Source organism: Cornus florida, unplaced genomic scaffold (assembly GCF_030987335.1).
Source record: "Cornus florida cultivar Cherokee Brave unplaced genomic scaffold, ASM3098733v1 CherokeeBrave_3.0.0_Hap2_Chr10, whole genome shotgun sequence".
In the NCBI taxonomy this organism is placed as follows: Eukaryota; Viridiplantae; Streptophyta; class Magnoliopsida; order Cornales; family Cornaceae; genus Cornus; species Cornus florida.
Window position 1 is genome coordinate 34,579,805 of NW_026775580.1, and position 19,897 is coordinate 34,599,701.

At 34.7% G+C, this 19,897-nt stretch overlaps 2 protein-coding genes across 4 annotated transcripts; both read left to right on the forward strand.

Moving 5' to 3' along the window:
- The first annotated feature begins 407 nt into the window (after window positions 1–407).
- LOC132277481 (uncharacterized) lies at window positions 408–6,394 on the forward strand. The gene is made up of 3 exons (XM_059779334.1): window positions 408–551; window positions 648–1,189; window positions 5,992–6,394. The coding sequence occupies exons 1-3, from the start codon at window positions 408–410 to the stop codon at window positions 6,392–6,394; spliced, it is 1,089 nt and encodes a 362-aa protein (XP_059635317.1).
- A 5,138-nt stretch (window positions 6,395–11,532) lies between these two features.
- On the forward strand, window positions 11,533–16,876 carry LOC132278595 (NAC domain-containing protein 96-like). Of its 3 annotated transcripts, none has more exons than XM_059780424.1 (6): window positions 11,533–11,617; window positions 12,688–12,850; window positions 13,561–13,787; window positions 13,897–14,070; window positions 14,557–14,890; window positions 16,147–16,876. In XM_059780424.1, exons 2-6 carry the CDS (start codon window positions 12,694–12,696, stop codon window positions 16,572–16,574), a joined length of 1,320 nt encoding a protein of 439 aa, XP_059636407.1. In that variant the 5' UTR covers window positions 11,533–11,617; window positions 12,688–12,693; the 3' UTR covers window positions 16,575–16,876. The 3 variants fall into 3 exon arrangements, with proteins under 3 accessions (XP_059636407.1, XP_059636406.1, XP_059636408.1); XM_059780423.1 differs by having other exon boundaries at window positions 11,537–11,617; window positions 12,602–12,850; XM_059780425.1 differs by having other exon boundaries at window positions 11,552–11,617; window positions 12,636–12,850.
- Window positions 16,877–19,897: the final 3,021 nt, after the last annotated feature.

Sequence of the window (19,897 nt, forward strand, 5' to 3'; positions counted from 1 at the left end):
TTACCTAACATGACTAATTAAACAAATAAAACTATGAAGCAAATAATTAAATAAAACAATTTTGCAAATAATCAAATAAAATGCAAATAAACAATAAACTAAATTCCAGGAATAGCCTTTTAAAATTAGGGGTATTACAGAATATAACAGAGTCTCTACTTGTACTACAGCTAAAGAAATCTGGGATAAACTTCAGGTTACTTATGAAGGAACTTCACAGGTCAAGGAATCCAAAATGGACATTCTTATGCATTAATATGAATTGTTTCATATGAATGAAAATGAGTCTATTAGTGCAATGTTTGTGAGATTTACTGACATTATTAATGGGTTGAAGCATCTTGGCAGAACTATGACTAACTCTGATCTTGCACGGAAAATTCTAAGAAGCTTACCCGAAAAATGGGATGCAAAAGCAACGAACAATTAAGGAAGCTCACAATCTCAACACACTTGAGTTAGATGAACTTCTCGGCTCTCTTCTCACATGGGAGATCACTCTAAAAGATAGAGAAGGAGATCATCATCGAAAGAAAGAAATTGCTCTCAAAGTCTCTTAAATAGAAAAGGAAGTTGCCGGCAACGAAAGTGAAGATGATGATTTGGCTCTTATCATTCAATCCTTCAAAAGATTTCTTCATTGGAAGAAATTCAACAAGGGAAGGTTCAAAAAGGGTGAATCATCTAATGAACAGAGCAAACGAGACACCTCTACCTATTTTCATTGTGGAAAGCTGGGGCACTTCAAAGCTGATTGTCACGTTTACAAAGAGGAAAAGAAAAAGAGAAGAGCAATGCAAGCCACTTGGGAAGATGACGACTCAAATGGCTCTGAAAGCGATAATGAAAAGGCAATCCTCTGTCTCATGGCAAATAGGGATGAGGTAAACTCTAATTATGACTCTTCCTCTGAATGTGAAATGTCCTATGATGATTTAGTTGATGCATATAATGGATTACTTGATGGTTTTAAAGAATTGCATGATGAACTAGGTAAAATGGTCAAAAAATGTGCTTCTCAAAGAAGAGAAAAACTTATCATTGAAAGCAAATTTCAAACTCTTCTAAATGAAAATGAGTGCTTGAAAAAGGAATGCACTTTGCTTAAAGAAACAGGATCACCTGAACTCATCTCTGAAAATGCATCCTTGAAGTTAATCATTGAAGACCAAATTGATGGTCTAGCAAAGTTTACTCATGGTACCAAAAATCTAGAATTTATGCTAGGTGCTCAAAGAAGTGTCTTTTATAAAAATGGATTAGGATATGACCCTTTTAACAAGAAAGCATGTCTATTGAAAAAGAGAAAGCCTTTGGCTAACTACTTTGTTAAAAGCAAGAACAAAAATTCTAGATGCAATTATTGTAAAATGATAGGTCATCTTATTTAAGGGTGCTCAAAGAGAAAGCCTAAGTTCATAAAGAAGTGGGTTCTTAAAGGAACATATGTGGTCTTAGCTAACTCCCATAGACCCAATAAGATTTGGGTACCAAGTGAAAATACTTGAAATTTCTTTTGTAGGATGGTTTCAAAGTCTCCACATCTTCCAAGGACAAATGGTTTCTAGATAGCGGATGTTTAAGACATATGACGGGTGACCACACAAAATTCTCCTCTCTAGAAGCATACAAAGGAGGAAGCGTAACATTTGGAGACAAGTCTAAAGGCAAGGTAATTGGCATTGGGATCATAGGTATTTCTCCTTCTTTATCAATTGAACATGTCTTACTTATTGAAGGTTTAAAGCATAATCTATTTAGTGTTAGTTAACTTTGTGATAATGGATTTGATGTGATTTTTAAATCAGATAAATGCTTTGTTAAAAGAAATGAATCTCAAATATTTTATGCTCCTAGAAATGGTAATGTATACACCTTGCTCTTAGGTGAACTTCAAGAACAAGATGTTAAATGTTTCATGTCATCCAATGAACATAGTTGGTTGTGGCATAGGAGGTTAGGTCATGCTAGCATGGATTTAATCTCAAGATTGTCTAAAAATGAACTTGTCAAAGGTCTACCCAAGACAAATTTTTCAAAAGACAAATTGTGTAGTGCTTGCCAAATAGGTAAGCAAATTAAGTCCTCCTTCAAAAGGAAAAAGGATATAACCACTTCAAAACCACTTGAATTGATTCATATGGATCTTTTTGGACCGGAGAAATTGCTATTCTTGGTGGTAAACTCTATGCTTTTGTGATCATAGATGGCTACTCTAGATTCACTTGGGTATTCTTCCTTGCACGCAAAAATGAGGCTCATTTAATTCTTTTAAAATTTTGCAAAAGAGTTGAAAACAAAAAGGACTGTAAAATTAAAACCATTAGAAGTGATAGGGGTAGAGAGTTTGACAATCAAGATGTAAAAGATTTTGTGACAAAAATGGCTATAATCACAATCGTTTGACACCTAGGACTCCCTAACAAAACGGTGTTGTTGAAAGAAAAAATAGATCTCTTCAAAAAATGGCTAAAACCATGCTAAATGAGCATAATTCACCTAGATCTCTATGGGCTGAAGCCGTAAACACTTCATGCTATGTTATAAATAGAGTTATTATTAGAAAAATTCTTAACAAAACACCTTATGAGTTATGTAACAAAAGAAAACCTAATATAGGTTATTTCAAAGTCTTTGGATGCAAATGCTTTGTCCTCAATGACAAGGATAATCTAAGAAAATTTGATGCTAAATCCGATGAAGACATTTTTCTTGGATATTCCTTTAGAAGTAAAGCATATAGAGTTTATAACAAGAGGACCTTAGTGTGGTTGAATCCATTCATGTTGTGTTTGATGAATCCCCAACCTCTCCCATAAAAAATGTGATGGGCAATGATGAAGAAGTTGAACTTGAAAAGGGTACCAATGAACTTAATAGAAATAGGTCCCCTATAAAGCTTGAGAAGAGTATCAATGATCTCAACATAAATGAGTCTCCTATTGATATCTATCAAAGTTCCAATTCAAGTGATGATACCTCTCAAAATAAAACTACTTCAAATGAATGAAAGTTAGTTCATAATCATCCCATTAACCAAGTTATTGGTGATCCATCCAAAGGTGTTAGTACACGGTCACAATTAAGAAATATATGCAATTTTGTGGCATTTGTTTCTCAATTCGAACCTAAAAATATACAAGAGGCTAAAAATGATGAATCTTAGCTTTTGGCAATGCAAGAAGAACTTATTCAATTCAAAAGGAACAAGGTTTGGCATCTTGTCCCTAGACCTCAAAATAAAACAGTCATTGGCACAAAATGGGTCTTTAGAAACAAAAAGGATGAGTCGGGAACTATTGTTAGGAACAAGGCTAGACTTGTTGCAAAAGGCTATAACCAAGAAGAAGGTATAGATTATGAAGAGACTTTTGCTCCCGTTGCTAGACTTGAGGCTATAAGAATGTTACTTGCATTTGCATCCCACAAAAATTTCAAATTATTTCAAATGGATGTAAAGAGCGCCTTCTTAAATGGTTTTATAGATGAAGAAGTATATGTAGAATAACCACCGGGCTTTGAAAGTTATAATAATCCAAACCATGTTTTTAAATTGACTAAAGCTTTATATGGTTTGAAACAAGTTCCTAGAGCTTGGTATGAAAGACTTAGTGGGTTTCTACTTTCAAATGATTTTAGTAAAGGAAAAATTGATAATACACTTTTTACCAAAATCATTGATGGCAACTTGTTGATCATTCAAATTTACGTTGATGACATTATTTTTGGATCAACAAATAGTTCTCTAAATAAAGAGTTTGCTATCTCCATGCAAAACGAGTTTGAAATGAACATGATGGGTGAACTCAACTGCTTCTTAGGGTTGCAAATGAAACAAACTCTTGATGGAATTTTTATTTCCAAATCAAAGTATACTAAAGATTTGCTAAAGAAATTGGCTCAAAAGATACCAAACATGCTAAAACTCCCATGAGTCCTTCCTTAAAGCTTGATAAGGATGAGAAGGGCAAGGATGTTGATATTAAGAAATATAGAGGGATGATTGGAAGTCTTCTATATTTAACGGCTAGTAGGCTGGACATTATTTTAGTGTGTGTCTATGTGGTAGATTTCAATCTTGTCCCAAAGAATCTCACTTAAATGCTGTCAAGAGTATTTTTAAATACTTAAATGGCACTACTAACTTAGGTTTGTGGTATCCTAGGCATACATCATTTGAACTTGTAGGATTTATGGATGCGGATTTTGTCAGTTGTAAAGTTGATAGAAAAAGTACAAGCGGCGCTTATCACCTTATAGGTCAGTCCCTTGTGCCTTGGTCATGCAAGAAACAAAATTCAGTCGCACCATCCACTGCTGAAGCTAAATATGTTGCTGTTGGTAGCTGCTGTGCTCAAATTATCTGTATCAAACAACAACTTGAAAACTTTGGTTTATTCTTCAACAAACTCCCTATCAAATGTGACAATACTAGCGCCATTTGCATATCAAAAAATCCCACTCAACATTCTAAAACAAAGCATATAGAAATTCGATATCGTTTCTTAAGAGATCATGTTTCTAAAGGTGATATTGAATTGATGTTCATCAACACCGAGAATTAATTGGCTGACATTCTCACGAAGCCACTTCAAGAAGATAGATTTTGCATTCTTCGTCGAGAAATTGGAATGGCTATAGAAAGAGAGATTCATGATCACTAATGAATCCTTCAAGAAAAATAAAAGATGTGCTTCTAACTCCAGTTCGGCAGACCGAAACTATGTTTCGGTCGACCGATTTAAATATTTCGGTAGACCGAAACTAAAATGTCATCTATTTCGGTCGACCGAAATAAGAAACTCGAATTCTCTTCAAAAGCCATTTCGGTCGACCAATGTAGACATTCGGTTGACCGATTCTTCTGGGGCCCAGATACAAACAGGGCTAAATTAGATTTAAATGACCCGCCAACCTATCTCACCTCACAAATCCATTAACCCTCTCGCTCCGTATCTCTCCACAGGCGATTACGAATCTCTCACTCCTCTCCTCCTCATATTCAAAGTAAGTTCCACTCCTCTTTCAAAGATCAATCAATTTCATTTCCTTCGATTATTAATCTTTGATGGTATCTCTGTTATAGCATTGTAGATTAGATTTCTATTGCAATCCTTCACATCATCTCTATCATTAGTCTCTCAAAATCTCTCATCCACTAGAAAACCACCTAAGAAAATTGTCTAGAACTCATCTAAGAGACTTCTCATGGCTTCTCGAAAGAACCCCTCTAGGAACTTAGAAAAACACCCTAGGAGCTCTCATGATATGGATGCCGGAGGGTCTAACCTACCAAATCCTGAAAATCACGACTCATATCCCGCTCCAAATATGCGTCTCTTTTGTGAACCCAAGTTCAAGGAAGTCTATGAAACTCGATTCCTCCACAAGATTGTTAAAAAAGGAATTTTTTTTGATAATACTGAAAATGAACCACTGATTCAACATAATTTCTCACTGTTTGATGCAATAGGCTTAGGTGAATTTGTATCACTCAAAGTCCCTTACTACCCTAAGCTTGTAAGGTTATTTTACACTCATCTGGAGAAAAGTCTAGGGCAAAACACTTATGATTCCTTCGTCGTAGGCACTCACATTCACCTTACCATGGCCAGCATTCGGCGTATTCTCAAAATTCCTCTCGGTGATATTACCTACTTCACATCCTATAACTGGTACTATGGGGAAGAATTTGATCCTCCCCAAGTGGTTTAACAAGTTAGCCATTTCCCCACTAAAAACACTGACAAAATCATAGCAAGTCAGTTAACCGTTCAAGCACGCCTCATTTATCATATCATCATCTATACCATCATTCCAAAATCAAGCGGACGCTCGGATGTGTCGTTCATGAAAGCTTTTCTCATATGGTGTGTCCTAAATGGAAAGAAATTTGATCTTGCCTTCATAATCTATCACTACATGCAAGATTGCGTTAAAAAGGAAAAAAACACACCTATTCTATGTCATACCTCTTACCCTAATCTTCAGAAAATACAAAGTGCGAATAGAAGGGGAGGATAAAAAGGAGCTTACTAATCTCTACAGAATAGACAGAGACTTGCTGAATCAGATGGGGCTTAAAAAATCTGAAGACCACATTTGGTATAACCCTAAGTTTGGAAATCCGACAAATGAGGGCCAAGATATTGTCATGACAGAGCACCAAGCTGAAGGTGCTGAAGTGGGTGGAAATGCAGACAGTGAAGAAGAACAAGAAGAGGAAGAAGAAGGAGAAGAGGAAGAAGAGGAAGATCAACAGGAATCTATGAATATCCCTCTTTCCGAAGAAAGGTCTCTCCGAGAGCTTCTCCTTGAGAGTATTACTCTTTTAAAGGAGCAAATTGCCATTGAGAAGGAGAATAAGGACCACATTCTCGCCTTGTGTGAATGAGTTAAAGAGGTAGCAACCGAAGTTGACGTTATCAAGCACGACCTCACTGATCTTCGAGCTACAGGACTTCCTCACTTTTGAGGCCCTTTCCCCCCCCCCCCCCCCAACCTTTTTGATGCATGACAAAGGGGGAGATTGATGTTGATGTAGGTAGGTTGTGAATGAGAATGAAATGTAGGATGTTAATTGCTGTGATTGAAAATGAAGTTGAGATCTTGTGAATGGGGTAGTAAAATGAAGTAGATGTATTGACCATGCTATCCTTCGAATGTACTTTGAAATTCTTGAAATCAAATGGAAATATATGTTTTTGGTATTTATGAATTGCATGCTTTCAAATACATTGTCTTGATATTTTATATATATATGCATATATGACTTAAATATGTCTTGCATAATGCACAAAGAAAAGGGGAGATTTGTAAATCTCGTATATGTATATCCTCACTTTTAAAACTATGCACATTGATAGGGGGAGAATTGTTCACATCATTATCCTTATATTTATTCTCATTTGACGAACACATCAGTGAATTGTCATCATCAAAAAGGGGGAGATTGTTGACCTTGAATCCAAGGATTTTGATGATCATAATTCATTAATGATGTTCTATGTGTACTAATGTTTATCTTGAGCAAAATTACAGATCAAAACTATTCATCAAGACAAGTCATTACATATTAAAGCTCAAAGGAAAAAGCATCACCAAGATATGACAAAGAGGAATAAAGATTCAAGAGAAATTATCAAGATCTCATTAATGGGGTAGCTAGGATGGTGAGTTATTTTAGGAAACTTTGTTAAAGTTTGTATGAACATTTTGAAGCTCATTTCCTAAATCATGCATAAATAACTCATTCATAATATCTAAGGATCAAAGGACCAAGCTTAACACATCATCAAAACAGGTTCCTGAAACATAAACCAATTCGGTCGACCGAATTAAAAGGGCATATTAAATCAGTCGACCGATACAAGAAGAGAGCTTGGATCAAAACCTCTAAACTATTTCGGTCTACCGAATCTCAGGACCTTTTTTTTTCGGTCTACCGAACCTAGCATTTGAAAGACCCTCACTTGAGTTTCAGGCAACCGAAATTAGAGAGGCAAATAAATCAGCAGAGCCGATTCTCACAGAGAGTTTAGAACAAAGGAGAAAGGAGTTTCGGTCGACCAAAACAAAGAGAGCTTTTTCAAGAGTCTATCGAACCAAGGTTAATGGCTATCCTTTAACCAAATTGGTCGACCGAACCTCAAGGGTGTTTTATTTCGGACGACCGAACCTGCGAAAATTCAAATTTCAAACGGCCTATTTTTCTCGAAGTGTGTGTCCAACAACTAGATTGCATATCAGACTCATCTGAAACTTTATATAATGAGTTGAGGTCTTCATAAAAAGTGGTTGCATTCATTGAGAAAGTTTTTCTTGCAATTGTAAAGCCTTTCATTATCATATTCACACTTCTCATCATCAAAAGAGTATTGAGCTTCAATTTATTCATACATACTCTAGAGTGAGCTGAATCTTGTACTTTTGATCTAAGAGAGATCACTTTGTACTTCATCAATCTTGTTCAAATATTGTAAGGGCTGGTGTGGCCCAAGAAAGACTAAGAGAAGGTGTTTCTCTTAGCACTTAGAAGCAAGGAAGAGCTTCTTGTAAAATGTTTGCTCTCCACCCGCAAGGAGAAGCCATAGTGAATTGGGAAGTCTTAAGAGGGGTCTTGAGCCGAGGAGTAGGAGTTTCCGAACCTCGCTAAAATCGCTGAGTATATGTTTGCAATCTCTATCTCTATCTCTTACATTTATTGCTATATATTTTGTTTGATAAATATTATCCTTAATTCATATTATTTTCTTCAATATTTATCAAGGAAGTTAAGCTTTGTTCTAGTTGATTAATTAAAACCCAAAATTGACCTTAGTTTGCTTAGACTCTATTCACCCCCCCCCTCTAGAGTCTATATCTGGGCAACATAACCCTATAATACAACTGAATAATTATTCAAATTAAACAATCCTAGATAAATACTACTTTTTAAGTAAGTTGAAATAAAGGATATTACACATAACTCTTATCAATTGTATTTAAAGTTCAAAAATACTCTATCCGATCTATGGCGCCCTTTCATGTTGTATGTAGTTTTGCTCTGTATAAAATCTGCCACGTCATTGTTTCTTTACCTGTAGTCCATGTCCATGTATAACACTGATGAGTTTCATCCCAACTAAATTGCTAATCCAAACCACTTTCATCCCAATCATAAATCTATAACCCAAATATGTTCCACGGCCCAGATATTAAAATGTGCTTACGACCCAAATACCATCCACGACCCAAATACCAAAATGGGTGTCAACACACACAACACTCCTCCTGTCCTAAGCAACTCTGCTTGGACTATATGAGCTCTCACAGCTCACCAAATACATAATGAAAGATGTATTATGACAATACTTAAGTTATTACACAAGATAATATTGAATATACAACTTAAAGTATCAGACAACAGCAGCAAGACCTCATTCTACTGAATCTGTGGTAAATCTGGAATATCGTTTCAACACAGAATAGAACTTAGTTCCCACAGTCTTATATCAGTATTATACACATGCTTAGATGATAATTCCAATGGTATAAGCAAGGTATGTCTCAATCGCAGCTCAATAAGTACTTATTATGTCGAAAACCCTAAAACCTAGGGCTTCAAATGTCAAATTCACAAATGACCATATTCCTTTGCAAAACTCAACTTCAATAACCTTGATTCAGCTATATAAACTAGCTCAAATGATAAGATTTCAATTCACAGCAAGATATCATATATGTATACTCATATCAGATAGCTAAACTAGTAAAAGTAAGCACAGATTGAGGTTTAAGACATCAAATTCAACTACAACAAGAATATGAATATGAACATGAACACAAACTTGATTTTGTTCAATGTTGACGCAAAATGTGGCACACTAACTAATAATAAAGCTCTTTTTATTATTAGTTAGTCTGCCACATTTTTATTGATTTTCTTTCCCTCACATCTTTGATTATTTTTTGTAAATTTTATATTTTTGATCAACTCTGATTTTTCGACTAGCTATGATTAATTATGTTTTGTGGTCCAAAGAGAAGTGTTTTGCGGTACAAAGAGAAAAACGAGATGCTCTTAGGAGGGGATAGGGAAAGAAAGAGTAGGAAGACCTTTTACAGTTGTTTTAAACCTTCCTCAACTGATGATGCACCTTATAAAAAAACTAAAAAAAATGATGATGCACAATTCTGAATGATGTAGTCTATTGTGTCAACAATAGTGCCCTACTTGGAGCCATAAATTCAATTAGTCACCTTCAATCTTTAGGGAAGTCCTAGAAAGTGGTCAATTGGATTGATAGGTCGTTCATAATCTGAGCACGCTCTTCTACTGAATCCACAAATTTTTATTTATTTAATTTTTTTTTCTCGACAAACAAATAAATCGTTACATAGAACCATGCTTACAAACATCTAGAACAAGGATCTAAATTTTTACCTAGATGCACAAAACTACTGATACCACAATCTATTAAAACCAAAAGGAGTATATAAGAAAGCAATATGCATTAAGTCAGTCTAAGAAAATCAGTCCCCAAATTGTTCTTGATTTATACTCCGAAACATGAGGGGAAAAAAATTAAATAGGGCATGCTAATTAAAAATAAAGATAGCTTTGGGTCACAACTATTTAATTTTTTTTGTTGAGGATATGAACTAGTGACTTCCAATCAATTGTGATTTTTCTTAAACCTTATATTTTCGATCAAGTATGATTTTCTTAAATTTTGTATTTCCGATCAACTATGATTTTCTTAAATTTTATATTTCCGATCAACTATGACTTTCCTATCATCAACCGGCACGACACTCTTTTATTATTAGGAACCATGATTTCTTAAATTTTATTTATTTCAATAAAGTTGTACCCTTTTGTCTTTTCATTCCAATTATATTTAATGGTAATAAAAAGATTTATAAGTTATCTAAATTATTACAAATAAAGGACATTCGTTAAATTAAATCCAAAAATTACAATTAAAAATGAGCATACTACTCCCTACTTATCAGGGAATAGTTGAACACTACTATATATATAATGTAAATACCATGTGAGCAGGAGGAAGAATGTACAATTTGTTTAATCAACAATCCAAAGTTTTTTATATATATTTATTATGCAGGAAAAAGTAGGGGATCCGTTGCTGCTAGTTAGATGGCCTTTTGTCACTGTATCCTTATTCCAACATTTTTTTTTTCCAACTACTTTCTTTGGAGAAATCGTTAAATGGGACTATATGTCAGTTTGTGATTCGCCGGATGATATCATAATTTTGTCCTTTCTTTCTTGATTATGTAACTATATCTAATTTATGTTATATTTCAGAATATGGAATGAAAATTTTGTACCAGTTTTTATCATAATCTTTCACTTTCTTGATTATATAACTCTATTTAATTTATATTATGCTTGAAAATATCAAATGAAAATTTGTACTAATTATTTCCAATCCAAACTTAAAGCGCGAAATTATATGTTACATAGATCTAGGTACAGGTGTCGGACACGAATATGTATCCATGTATAGAACGCGTCAAATCTCTAAATAAAAAAATACACAAATATCGCTAAATAATTATTTTATTTAATATAGTACTCAATATAAATACTTAACTTATTTTAAAATAATAATATAATATAATTAAATAATTGTGTATATGTCTTACATGTTCAATTAAAATTATCCGACACATATACATACTCATATTCCAGCAAAAGGTGTCCACGAGTTCTTCACGAATTTTGACCTTGTAAGAGGCTGAATTGATGTAACAGAGGCTGAATTGATGCTCCAATTGCAAATAATTTTAACTCGAGTTGGATAATGAAGCTTCCAAGAAAAGAGCATGGCCCTTCTCTGAGTCAGATTATTACTACTAGTCCTATGTGAATTACAAGTGGGCTCCACAAGTATGCATAAGCTCAACCACTAAGCAATCACCACGTACAAAAAGAGAGCTACACTCTGTTAATTGTGTGCGCGGGCAAAGAACTAACCATGGTTAGATTACTTAAACGACCTTTACCAACCCCTATAAATTCCCTCCACCTGGTCGGTTCATTTTAGCAGTGACCAAGCAAAAGATTTGAAGCTCTTAAGAGAGGGACTAACTGGGTTGTCTCCAAAAGGTTCGAAAAATCCTCTATACCCATTTTTTTCAATTCAATTTTATCTTTTCTATTAACCCTAATTATCAATTTTCATGTATTAGCTATAATTGATTGTCATATTTCATTGGAGTTGATTTTAAGTTCTTGTTTTTGTGAAGAAAATGCCAGGTTATTGTAATATGTGGAACTCCATGGTGAATATATGATCAGTTTTTTAGATTCAATCCTATTCATGCAATTCTGCTGTGTAGTTTTTGTTTTTGTTCATTAATTCTTTAATATTGCGGTGAAATCTCTTCATTTTTCAGTGATATTGATTTTTTATTCACTTAAAACTACTGAATTTTAGTTAATTTCCCCAAAATTGGTTCTTGTGGCTAGTTATCATGTTATTATTAGTGAACCTTTTAGGTAAAAGCTCAAGGCTAGTGGGTCATGTGTATGTGTTGGGCATTTCTGATCATTTGAAGTGATTGGAGCTTTGTTCTGTCATTTAGGTATTCTATTGTTGGGTTGTTGTGTGTTTTGTACTAATTAATGGTTTTTGCGTTGCGGGTCAAGTGTTCATGGGCATTGTGGCATGAATATGAATTCTGCCAAGATGTTTTTTTTACCACTTGTGTTCACTGCCTCTATTTGTGTGTGCTGTGTGTGTGATCTATAATATTTGCTTGTGAAGCTTTTATTTATGTTGTCATGTATTGCTATTTTGTTCGAGCGATGGATTCATTTGATATTTTGACAAAATACATAGCTTCACGAACTAGATGTTTGTAATTAGGATTTGGTTTTACTTCTGGTTTAAGAGGATAAAATTGAATTTGTTTTAACAATAAAATTAAACCCAATTTGTTCTAATATTTACGTCATTGTTATTATCTTAAATTGTCATACCATTTCTTAGTTCGTTCTTCTTTTATTCTTTTATAATCCAAGTTATTTTGTTTACAATTTAAAATTTGACATTTGACTACTACTTTCAATTTTTTTCTATTTTCCCAGTTTGACTGACGATTCTCTTTTGATCTGTCCGGAGATGGGTGTTCGATAACCACTATGTCCACTATGTTTCTTTTCCATTTGAATAGGTTGCAATGTGTCCTCCAGCTGTTTCTCCTGCTGATATTGCTGTTTATTGGACTGATGCGGGGCTTATTTTGTCTTTGGAGGAGATCATACGCGGATGCCCTCTCCCCGGCAATGTGTTTGCTGATGTAAATCCTTACCAGTGCATGCCCTCAGATTTACCTGGTTAGTATAAGTTTTGTTATTTTAAGTCCTTAATGGTTTGTACTATTTAGTGTTCTACTCTCTCAATATTTTTGCTGTCTCTCCACTTTGATTTAATATTGAGTTTCCTAGTTGAACTCCCTTGTCCTGATTATATAAGATTCTTACTTCATATAATCCAGAAGAGACCTTCCCAATTTGAAGTTTTAGTATTATAGAATGGAATATATGGAGGTATGTGCTGCTATATCTTATTAATAAGTGACTTGTTAGCTTAATTTATTCCAATTTGCTTATTGAGAGAAGAATGATTTCTTTTTCGCTCTGATTCATAATGGAAGTTTTATTAACATATGTTTTTTTGAACTATTAAGTGTCAAACGTGCCAACATTCTATTGAAAATTTTGACTCTGATCTGATTAATAATATATTTTTTGGCAAAACATTTGGTACCTAATCTAATAGTTGATTAACTGCAATCACAGTTTTGATACAAATACGATAACCGTATTGATTTGATCTCTGAGTCAATGCCTTACGGATGTATAGGTGAAACGCCTCTCTAATTCAATCATGTTGGAAATTTACACATTTAAGAGTTCCAATGCTTGTTTTAGAGGTTCACCGCGTCCTCACGTCTGTTAATGGTATGCTGCAGAGAAACTGTAGTATTGAAGGTCCAGCTTGAGTAAATGTGAAGAAAGCTTATGATGGTATTTTGTGTATGCAGATGGCATCTGGTACCTTATACGCTCAGAGGAGAAAAAAGATGCGGAATTTGGATTCTGGAGGACCAAAGGGGAGGCCTGTGTGATATTCACGAATTCTTCTATTGCTGGTTGGAGAACTACTCTTGAATTCTATGAAGGCCGTGCTCCTCTTGGACAAAAAACTAATTGGGTGATGCAAGAATATTGGATAACTCATAAGGGAGCTTGCGAGAGTAGCAAACCAAAGGTATTTAATGCAAGCTGCTACGCTATATGCTTATTTCCTGACAATTACTTTATTTTCATCCTCAAACCAACCTACCAGTCAATTGCCGGTTTGGTTGGACAACATGCAGGAATCCATTTCACTGTGCAGAGTCTTTCTTTGTGATGGACAAAGTCCAAAGCATGAAACACGCGACAAGAAGGGGGGTGTAGAGAATGCTGGTGGAAACCACTTCAATTCAATACCATCAGCTGTTCCAAATGCTGATAACTACTCTGGAGAAGGTCATATAAGCAAATCCCAGGTAGTTCAATTTCCATTCAAAATCACTTGCTGCACTTCTTTTACCCCTTTCTTTCTAATGTGGCTGCTTGGGTTGGATTTTTCATCGCTATTACTTTATACAGAGTTTTGATATGCATATATGTCCCAACCTTACCAAATAAGTCAACTGATTCTGAATGCTTCTTCAGTTCATGCATGAGTTGCTGGTTTCTTAAAAAATTAACTAGTTATTTTCCAATGGAATAGTGGGTTGCGAAAGATTTATTTCATTTGTGCCCTGATTTTTTGATTTCCGATGACTAGATTCTGCTGGATATATGGAATTATATGTCCAACAAGAACTAGATCTATAATAAGATCTTGCATGACATGGAAAAACTTTGATAATGATAATACGAGTGTGGAAGGGTTCCTTGAACATGGGATTGGCCCACTGTCCATTTGTCTGTTAGTTAAGTTGAAATAAAATAGTATACATTCTTATTTTAATTTCAATAACTTGTAGGTTAAGAGTAGGGATGGGACAAGAAGATCATTGACTGTGGGTGAGAGACTTCAAGAGCTTCCTCTAGAAAATCTGGCTGAAGATGATTATATTTTAAGAGGCGACTTTTTGGAACTGGATGATCTTGCTGGTCCAGAATCACCTTCTTCTAGTTCAGATAATTCGAGTTGTCTGTCCTTCTTCTCAGATGAACGTTTTGATTCATCGTCTCTGTTACAACAGCTAGATGATGAAGTTAACCAAGAGTTGCAGGGGAAGAATGCAAATTTTCAGTTCAGTGTCTCAGCATCTATCAGCAGACCAAACAAGATGCTTATGCGTCCACCCACTTTAGGTATGTCAAGATTTCTTTCTAGTCCTTTTCATTATCATGTTCCAAGTCTTTTTTTTTTTCCTAGTAAAAGATGTTCCAAGTTCATTTTTCCTGTTTTTACATGAATTGTTTCATTTCTATCATCTCTTATTGTTTCGTGCTAATATTGATTGTCTATTGTCTTATTTATTTAATTATTAAAAGAAAGTAGAATAAGATTTTTTCATGAAAAAAATGGTTGCCTACTTTTACTCATTTGGGTATATTCTGAACAACAGTGGAGAAATGGTTGTCCAATTACTTTCTGAAATTGGGCTTGATTATGAAGGGTGGTATTGTAATTTAATTTTTTAATAACAGCCTTACTTTTTTTCATTATCCTCTCCTTTCGTCCATATTTGAGGAAAAGAATGAATGAAAATGAAAACACCACGACCGATTGATACAAAACAGAGTTGGTGGTACAATTTGAGCCGAAAGGGCTTTTGTGTTTCATCCATGATAGCAAATCCTGCTAAGGTTTTTGGATCCTTGAGCAACACAGAGGAAAGAGATGACCGTTATGGGTGGGATATGTGCTGCTCGGGTGTTTTATAATTGGGATTCAAATGTATTTGGTTCAATAAATGAGTATTTTTGGTCTCACTTATGGTTCACAAGGTGCTTTTCCGTTATTTTTTAACTGAAAACTAGACTAGCGGGAAGGGAGTGATTTGACGACTTTCATAATATAGGAGTGTAAAATGACAATAGATGTTATAGAGGTTTTGTATGAAATTAACCGTAAATTATAAGTAGCAGAGTTGCATTGGGAAGTGAAACTATCGATCTTATGTTGATCTATAAGGTGGGAAGATTGTTGGTGTAATTGTTTAGTTTTGGTTTCATTATTTATTGAAGTCTTAGTGAGCTTCTGTTATGCTAATCATCATAGTACTGGTTGCTTAATTGTTCAATTTCATAGTTGCCAAAATTGAACCCGTCATCTTTGTACCCTATCCGGTGCTGTGTGGATGTGATGTCAATCTGAAGCAGTATATGTCATCCCGATACCTTTGGGTTGTGAATTGAGACCAGCATTGAGACTGGTCTTGGGACCTATGCTTAGGCTAGTTTCTTTGTCTTAGTACTAAATGGAATCGCATCTTCATTTCCTTGAAATTATACTGCACTGTTTTGCACAGTTTTTTTGATACTTTATCTTTCGATAATATCCGCACATGGTACTTATTTGCTGTAGGCTGTAACAAGTATGTTATTTTAACATTTGTCCACAGGATCTCTAATTAGTGGCAAATGGAGCAATTTACCAATTGAAAGAACCCCGAAATCTGATGGTTCAGCTTCTGAGGAAACATTCCTTGACAAAAGAGTCCCAATACATGTTGCCGAAAGCTGGAAAGCAGAACCCAAGAGTGAAGGTGCATCAAATTCACATAAAGCAGAAGCATCAGCCAGAAGACCTGAAGCTCTTTCGAGAGCAGAAAAGAAGGCTCTTGTTGGCAGAATGAAAAGGCTTAAAAGAGTCCCAATAGTTGTTGTTGAAAGCCAGAAAGCAGAACCCAAGAGTGAAGGTACATCAAATTCACATAAAGTGGAAGCATCATCCAGAAGACCTAAAGCTGTTTCGAGAGCAGAAAATAAGGCTCTTGTTGGCAGAATGAAAAGGCTTAAGGATAAGTACCTGTGCTTCGTGCCATTCTAGATTTTCTTTACTGATGTTACCCATGTAACATATATATATACACACATATATATATTTATATTTATATTTATAGATGTATGTTCTGCCACATCCCCACGATTGTTAGTCCGAGATTTACAATTACATCAAGCAATGACCCCCTGATCTGTGTATAAAAAGGAGTATAAGTAGATAGAAAATGCACTTTGTGGCGGATGTATCCCTATTCTGACTGGATCAAGCACTGCATTTTATAATAGTAGGAAGTCTTTTAAGTTTCCTCTTAAATCTCCTTAATGTACCAATTTTTGTGCTTTAATAAATGTGTGTGTGTATATGTGTGTGTGTGTGTGTGTGTGTGTGTGTTGAGCTTGAATTTCTTGGAAAGCTTTGTCAGGGATTGAATTGATCACTGGATATTTAGAAAATCTATGTGTTGTTGCCTAAAATAGGCGATAAATTGATTGCAAGTAGTCCAATGTAAGGATCAATCCAAGATTGTTTTCCAATGATTTGGACAATTGGATGGTTTGACTCATGAATTACTATAGAGAAAATGCCAAAACCCCAAGTGAAATAAAGTTCTTATGCATTTCAAGATATGAAATTCACCAAAAAAAAAAATTGTTTATAAATTTCCGGTGTTGTTAGTCCTTTAGTGTTAATCATACACTCACTCTGAAAGGATGTGTTGCCAGAGTAAATTGAAGGAAGGACAACTCACATATTGCCTTCACCTTAGGATGTTGTTGTCGAGTGACAGACATTCCACTCGGCATTGACAAGCACAAAAGATTTTTTTTTCTTCGACTCTAATTAAGGCTGCATTTGTTTCAATTTAAAATATTTTGTTTGAAATTTTTTTTTTTTTTTTTAAAAAAAGAAGGTAAAATTTAATATTTGAAAAAAGTTTAGATCCAAGTTGACGTCGAGTCAATCAGACGTGGCGTGTAAAATAATTTGTCGAAAATTGACGAGTAAGTTATTTTTATTACTTTTAATATTGTTTTATTTTCGTAAATATTTTACGATAACCAAACATCAAAAAATTAAATATATATATATATATATATATATATATATTTTGAAAAATATTTTACATCTAAAATTTTTATTTAAATTAAAATTAAGTTATTCACTATGTACAAAGATTTCCAATTCATGTTGGGTGTCGAATTCCTTGAGGCAACCAAAATTTTTTTATTTGTTATTAATAAATGTTGGTGCATGTAAAATGACAAGACTGCATGTGAAAAAAAAAAAAAAAATCAAGGCATTTAAAAGAAAATAGCAGCTCATGAATATGTAAAAACCATTTTGGGGTAAAGCCAACGGCCTTTAAAATATTGTCCATCATTTCTTTCCGAAATAGCACAATCAAATTCTTATTAAATAATGATTAACCCTAACCAACCATACCCACCATACCAAAAAAATTATAGTATTTGGAAATCAGAACTGACCTGGACCTAATTGTTGGTCACTCACTTGTTTGTGCTTCTCATCAATTTGGGTTGGTCAAGCTCCCTAGTCAAGGAACATTTTGTTGTTCAATATTGTGTATAGATGTATCATATGTCTTATATGCTATAGTGTTACTATTTAAATACTATGAACAAGTATAATATATATGATTATTATTTTATAATAATAATCATATATATTATTCTCCAATAAAATATATTTATATATTAGTATGATAATAAAACCGAACTATATAAATAAAGAACTTGTTAATAGGCCGAGTTTAGAATTGGATTATATTTCCTTAAGATAGATTCGTCCCACTATAGTGCTGGCAGACTCTGTAGCATTTATCTCTCAGGATACAACGACCTTTCTTTCTTTAGTAGCAGCACTGCAAACCGGAGAAATGGGCGAACCGGCTCAGTAAAGTACTCTCTCTCTGAACTAGGCTCGAACTGACACATTAATACTATATGTATGCAAATATGGGAGAATGAAAGAAGAGAGGAAAACTCAAAAGTGGAGAAGAAGATTTCTGAGTTTGGTGTGTTTTGCAAATGACCAAAGGCAGGTATTTATAGCATGCATGTGCCTTTTCAGTTGACCCGAACAGCCATGGGACATAATGGTTCAGCTTGAACCATCACCAAAAGCACTTATTCAAATTGGGTGCACTGGTTCACACCAGGTGCAACCCTTGGGTGGACTAGATACAACCATTCGTAAGCCCAACCCAATTCAAAACAGTGAAACCCACCCGAGTAAGCCCAGCCCAAAATAAAATTAATCCCAAACACTAGGCCCAGTTCAAAAATTCCGTTTAATAAAAAATTAACCGGACTTTACAATTAAGCCCAGGCCAGGCGGGCGGGGCGCGCGCATGTGTGGTAAATGGCTTGGACCCAAGCTTTCCTAGGTCCTCCCTTTCTTAAAAACTTGGATGCCCTTGGGCCCAAACCCAAATTCCAAACATGGGCTGTCAAAACTCCAATTGGTTTCACTTTATTTTCAATGTGGGACAACCACTTCCCACATTTTGCATACCCATTTAAGCTTATCCAACACCTTACTTTGGGGCTAATTCTCATTCACCCGGAAACGGATTTAAGAAAGTAAATATACCATGTTCATATCCTTACGGAGAGGAACGCATTCGTCTATAGGTCCGCAAGAATTTCTTAGCATGAACTAATCAAAATTTCGCTCAAAGTTTCTATTTTGTATGCTCTGTTTCCAACTGTTGCCTAGATATAGACTCGAGAGGGGGGGGGGGGGGGGTGAATAGAGTTTAAGCAAATTAAGGTCAATTTTGGGTTTTAATTAATCAACTAAAACCAAGCTTAACTTTCTTGATAAATATTGAAGAAAGTAATCTGAATTTTGAACTTCAAAGGATAATATTTATCAAACAAAATATATAGCAATAAATGTAAGAGATAGAGATAGAAATTGCAAACATATACTCAGCGATTTTAGCGAGATTCAGAAACTCCTACTCCTCGGCTCAAGACCCCTCTTGAGACTTCCCAATTCACTATGGCTTCTCCTTGCGGGTGGAGAGCAAACCTTTTACAAGAAGCTCTTCCTTGCTTCTAAGTGCTAAGAGAAACACCTTCTCTTAGTCTTTCTTGGGCCATACCAGCCTTTACAATATTTGAACAAGTTTGATGAAATACAAAGTGATCTCTCTTAGATCTAAAGTACAAGATTCAGCTCACTCTAGAGTATGTATGAATAAATTGAAGCTCAATACTCTTTTGATGATGAGAAGTGTGTATATGATAATGAAAGGCTTTATGATTGCAAGAAGATCTTTCTCAATAAATGCAACGACCTTTAATGAAGGCTACCAGTCATTATATAGACTTTCAGAACTA

Coding starts and splice junctions, on each gene's coding strand:
- LOC132277481 (XM_059779334.1), top strand. CDS start 408: ATGCAAAAGCAACGAACAATTAAGGAAGCTCACAATCTCAACACACTT. Junction 552..647: donor AGAAAGAAATTGCTCTCAAA/GTCTCTTAAATA, acceptor CTTCATTGGAAG/AAATTCAACAAGGGAAGGTT. Junction 1,190..5,991: donor CAAATTGATGGTCTAGCAAA/GTTTACTCATGG, acceptor CCTAATCTTCAG/AAAATACAAAGTGCGAATAG.
- LOC132278595 (XM_059780424.1), top strand. CDS start 12,694: ATGTGTCCTCCAGCTGTTTCTCCTGCTGATATTGCTGTTTATTGGACT. Junction 12,851..13,560: donor CATGCCCTCAGATTTACCTG/GTTAGTATAAGT, acceptor TTGTGTATGCAG/ATGGCATCTGGTACCTTATA. Junction 14,071..14,556: donor GTCATATAAGCAAATCCCAG/GTAGTTCAATTT, acceptor AATAACTTGTAG/GTTAAGAGTAGGGATGGGAC.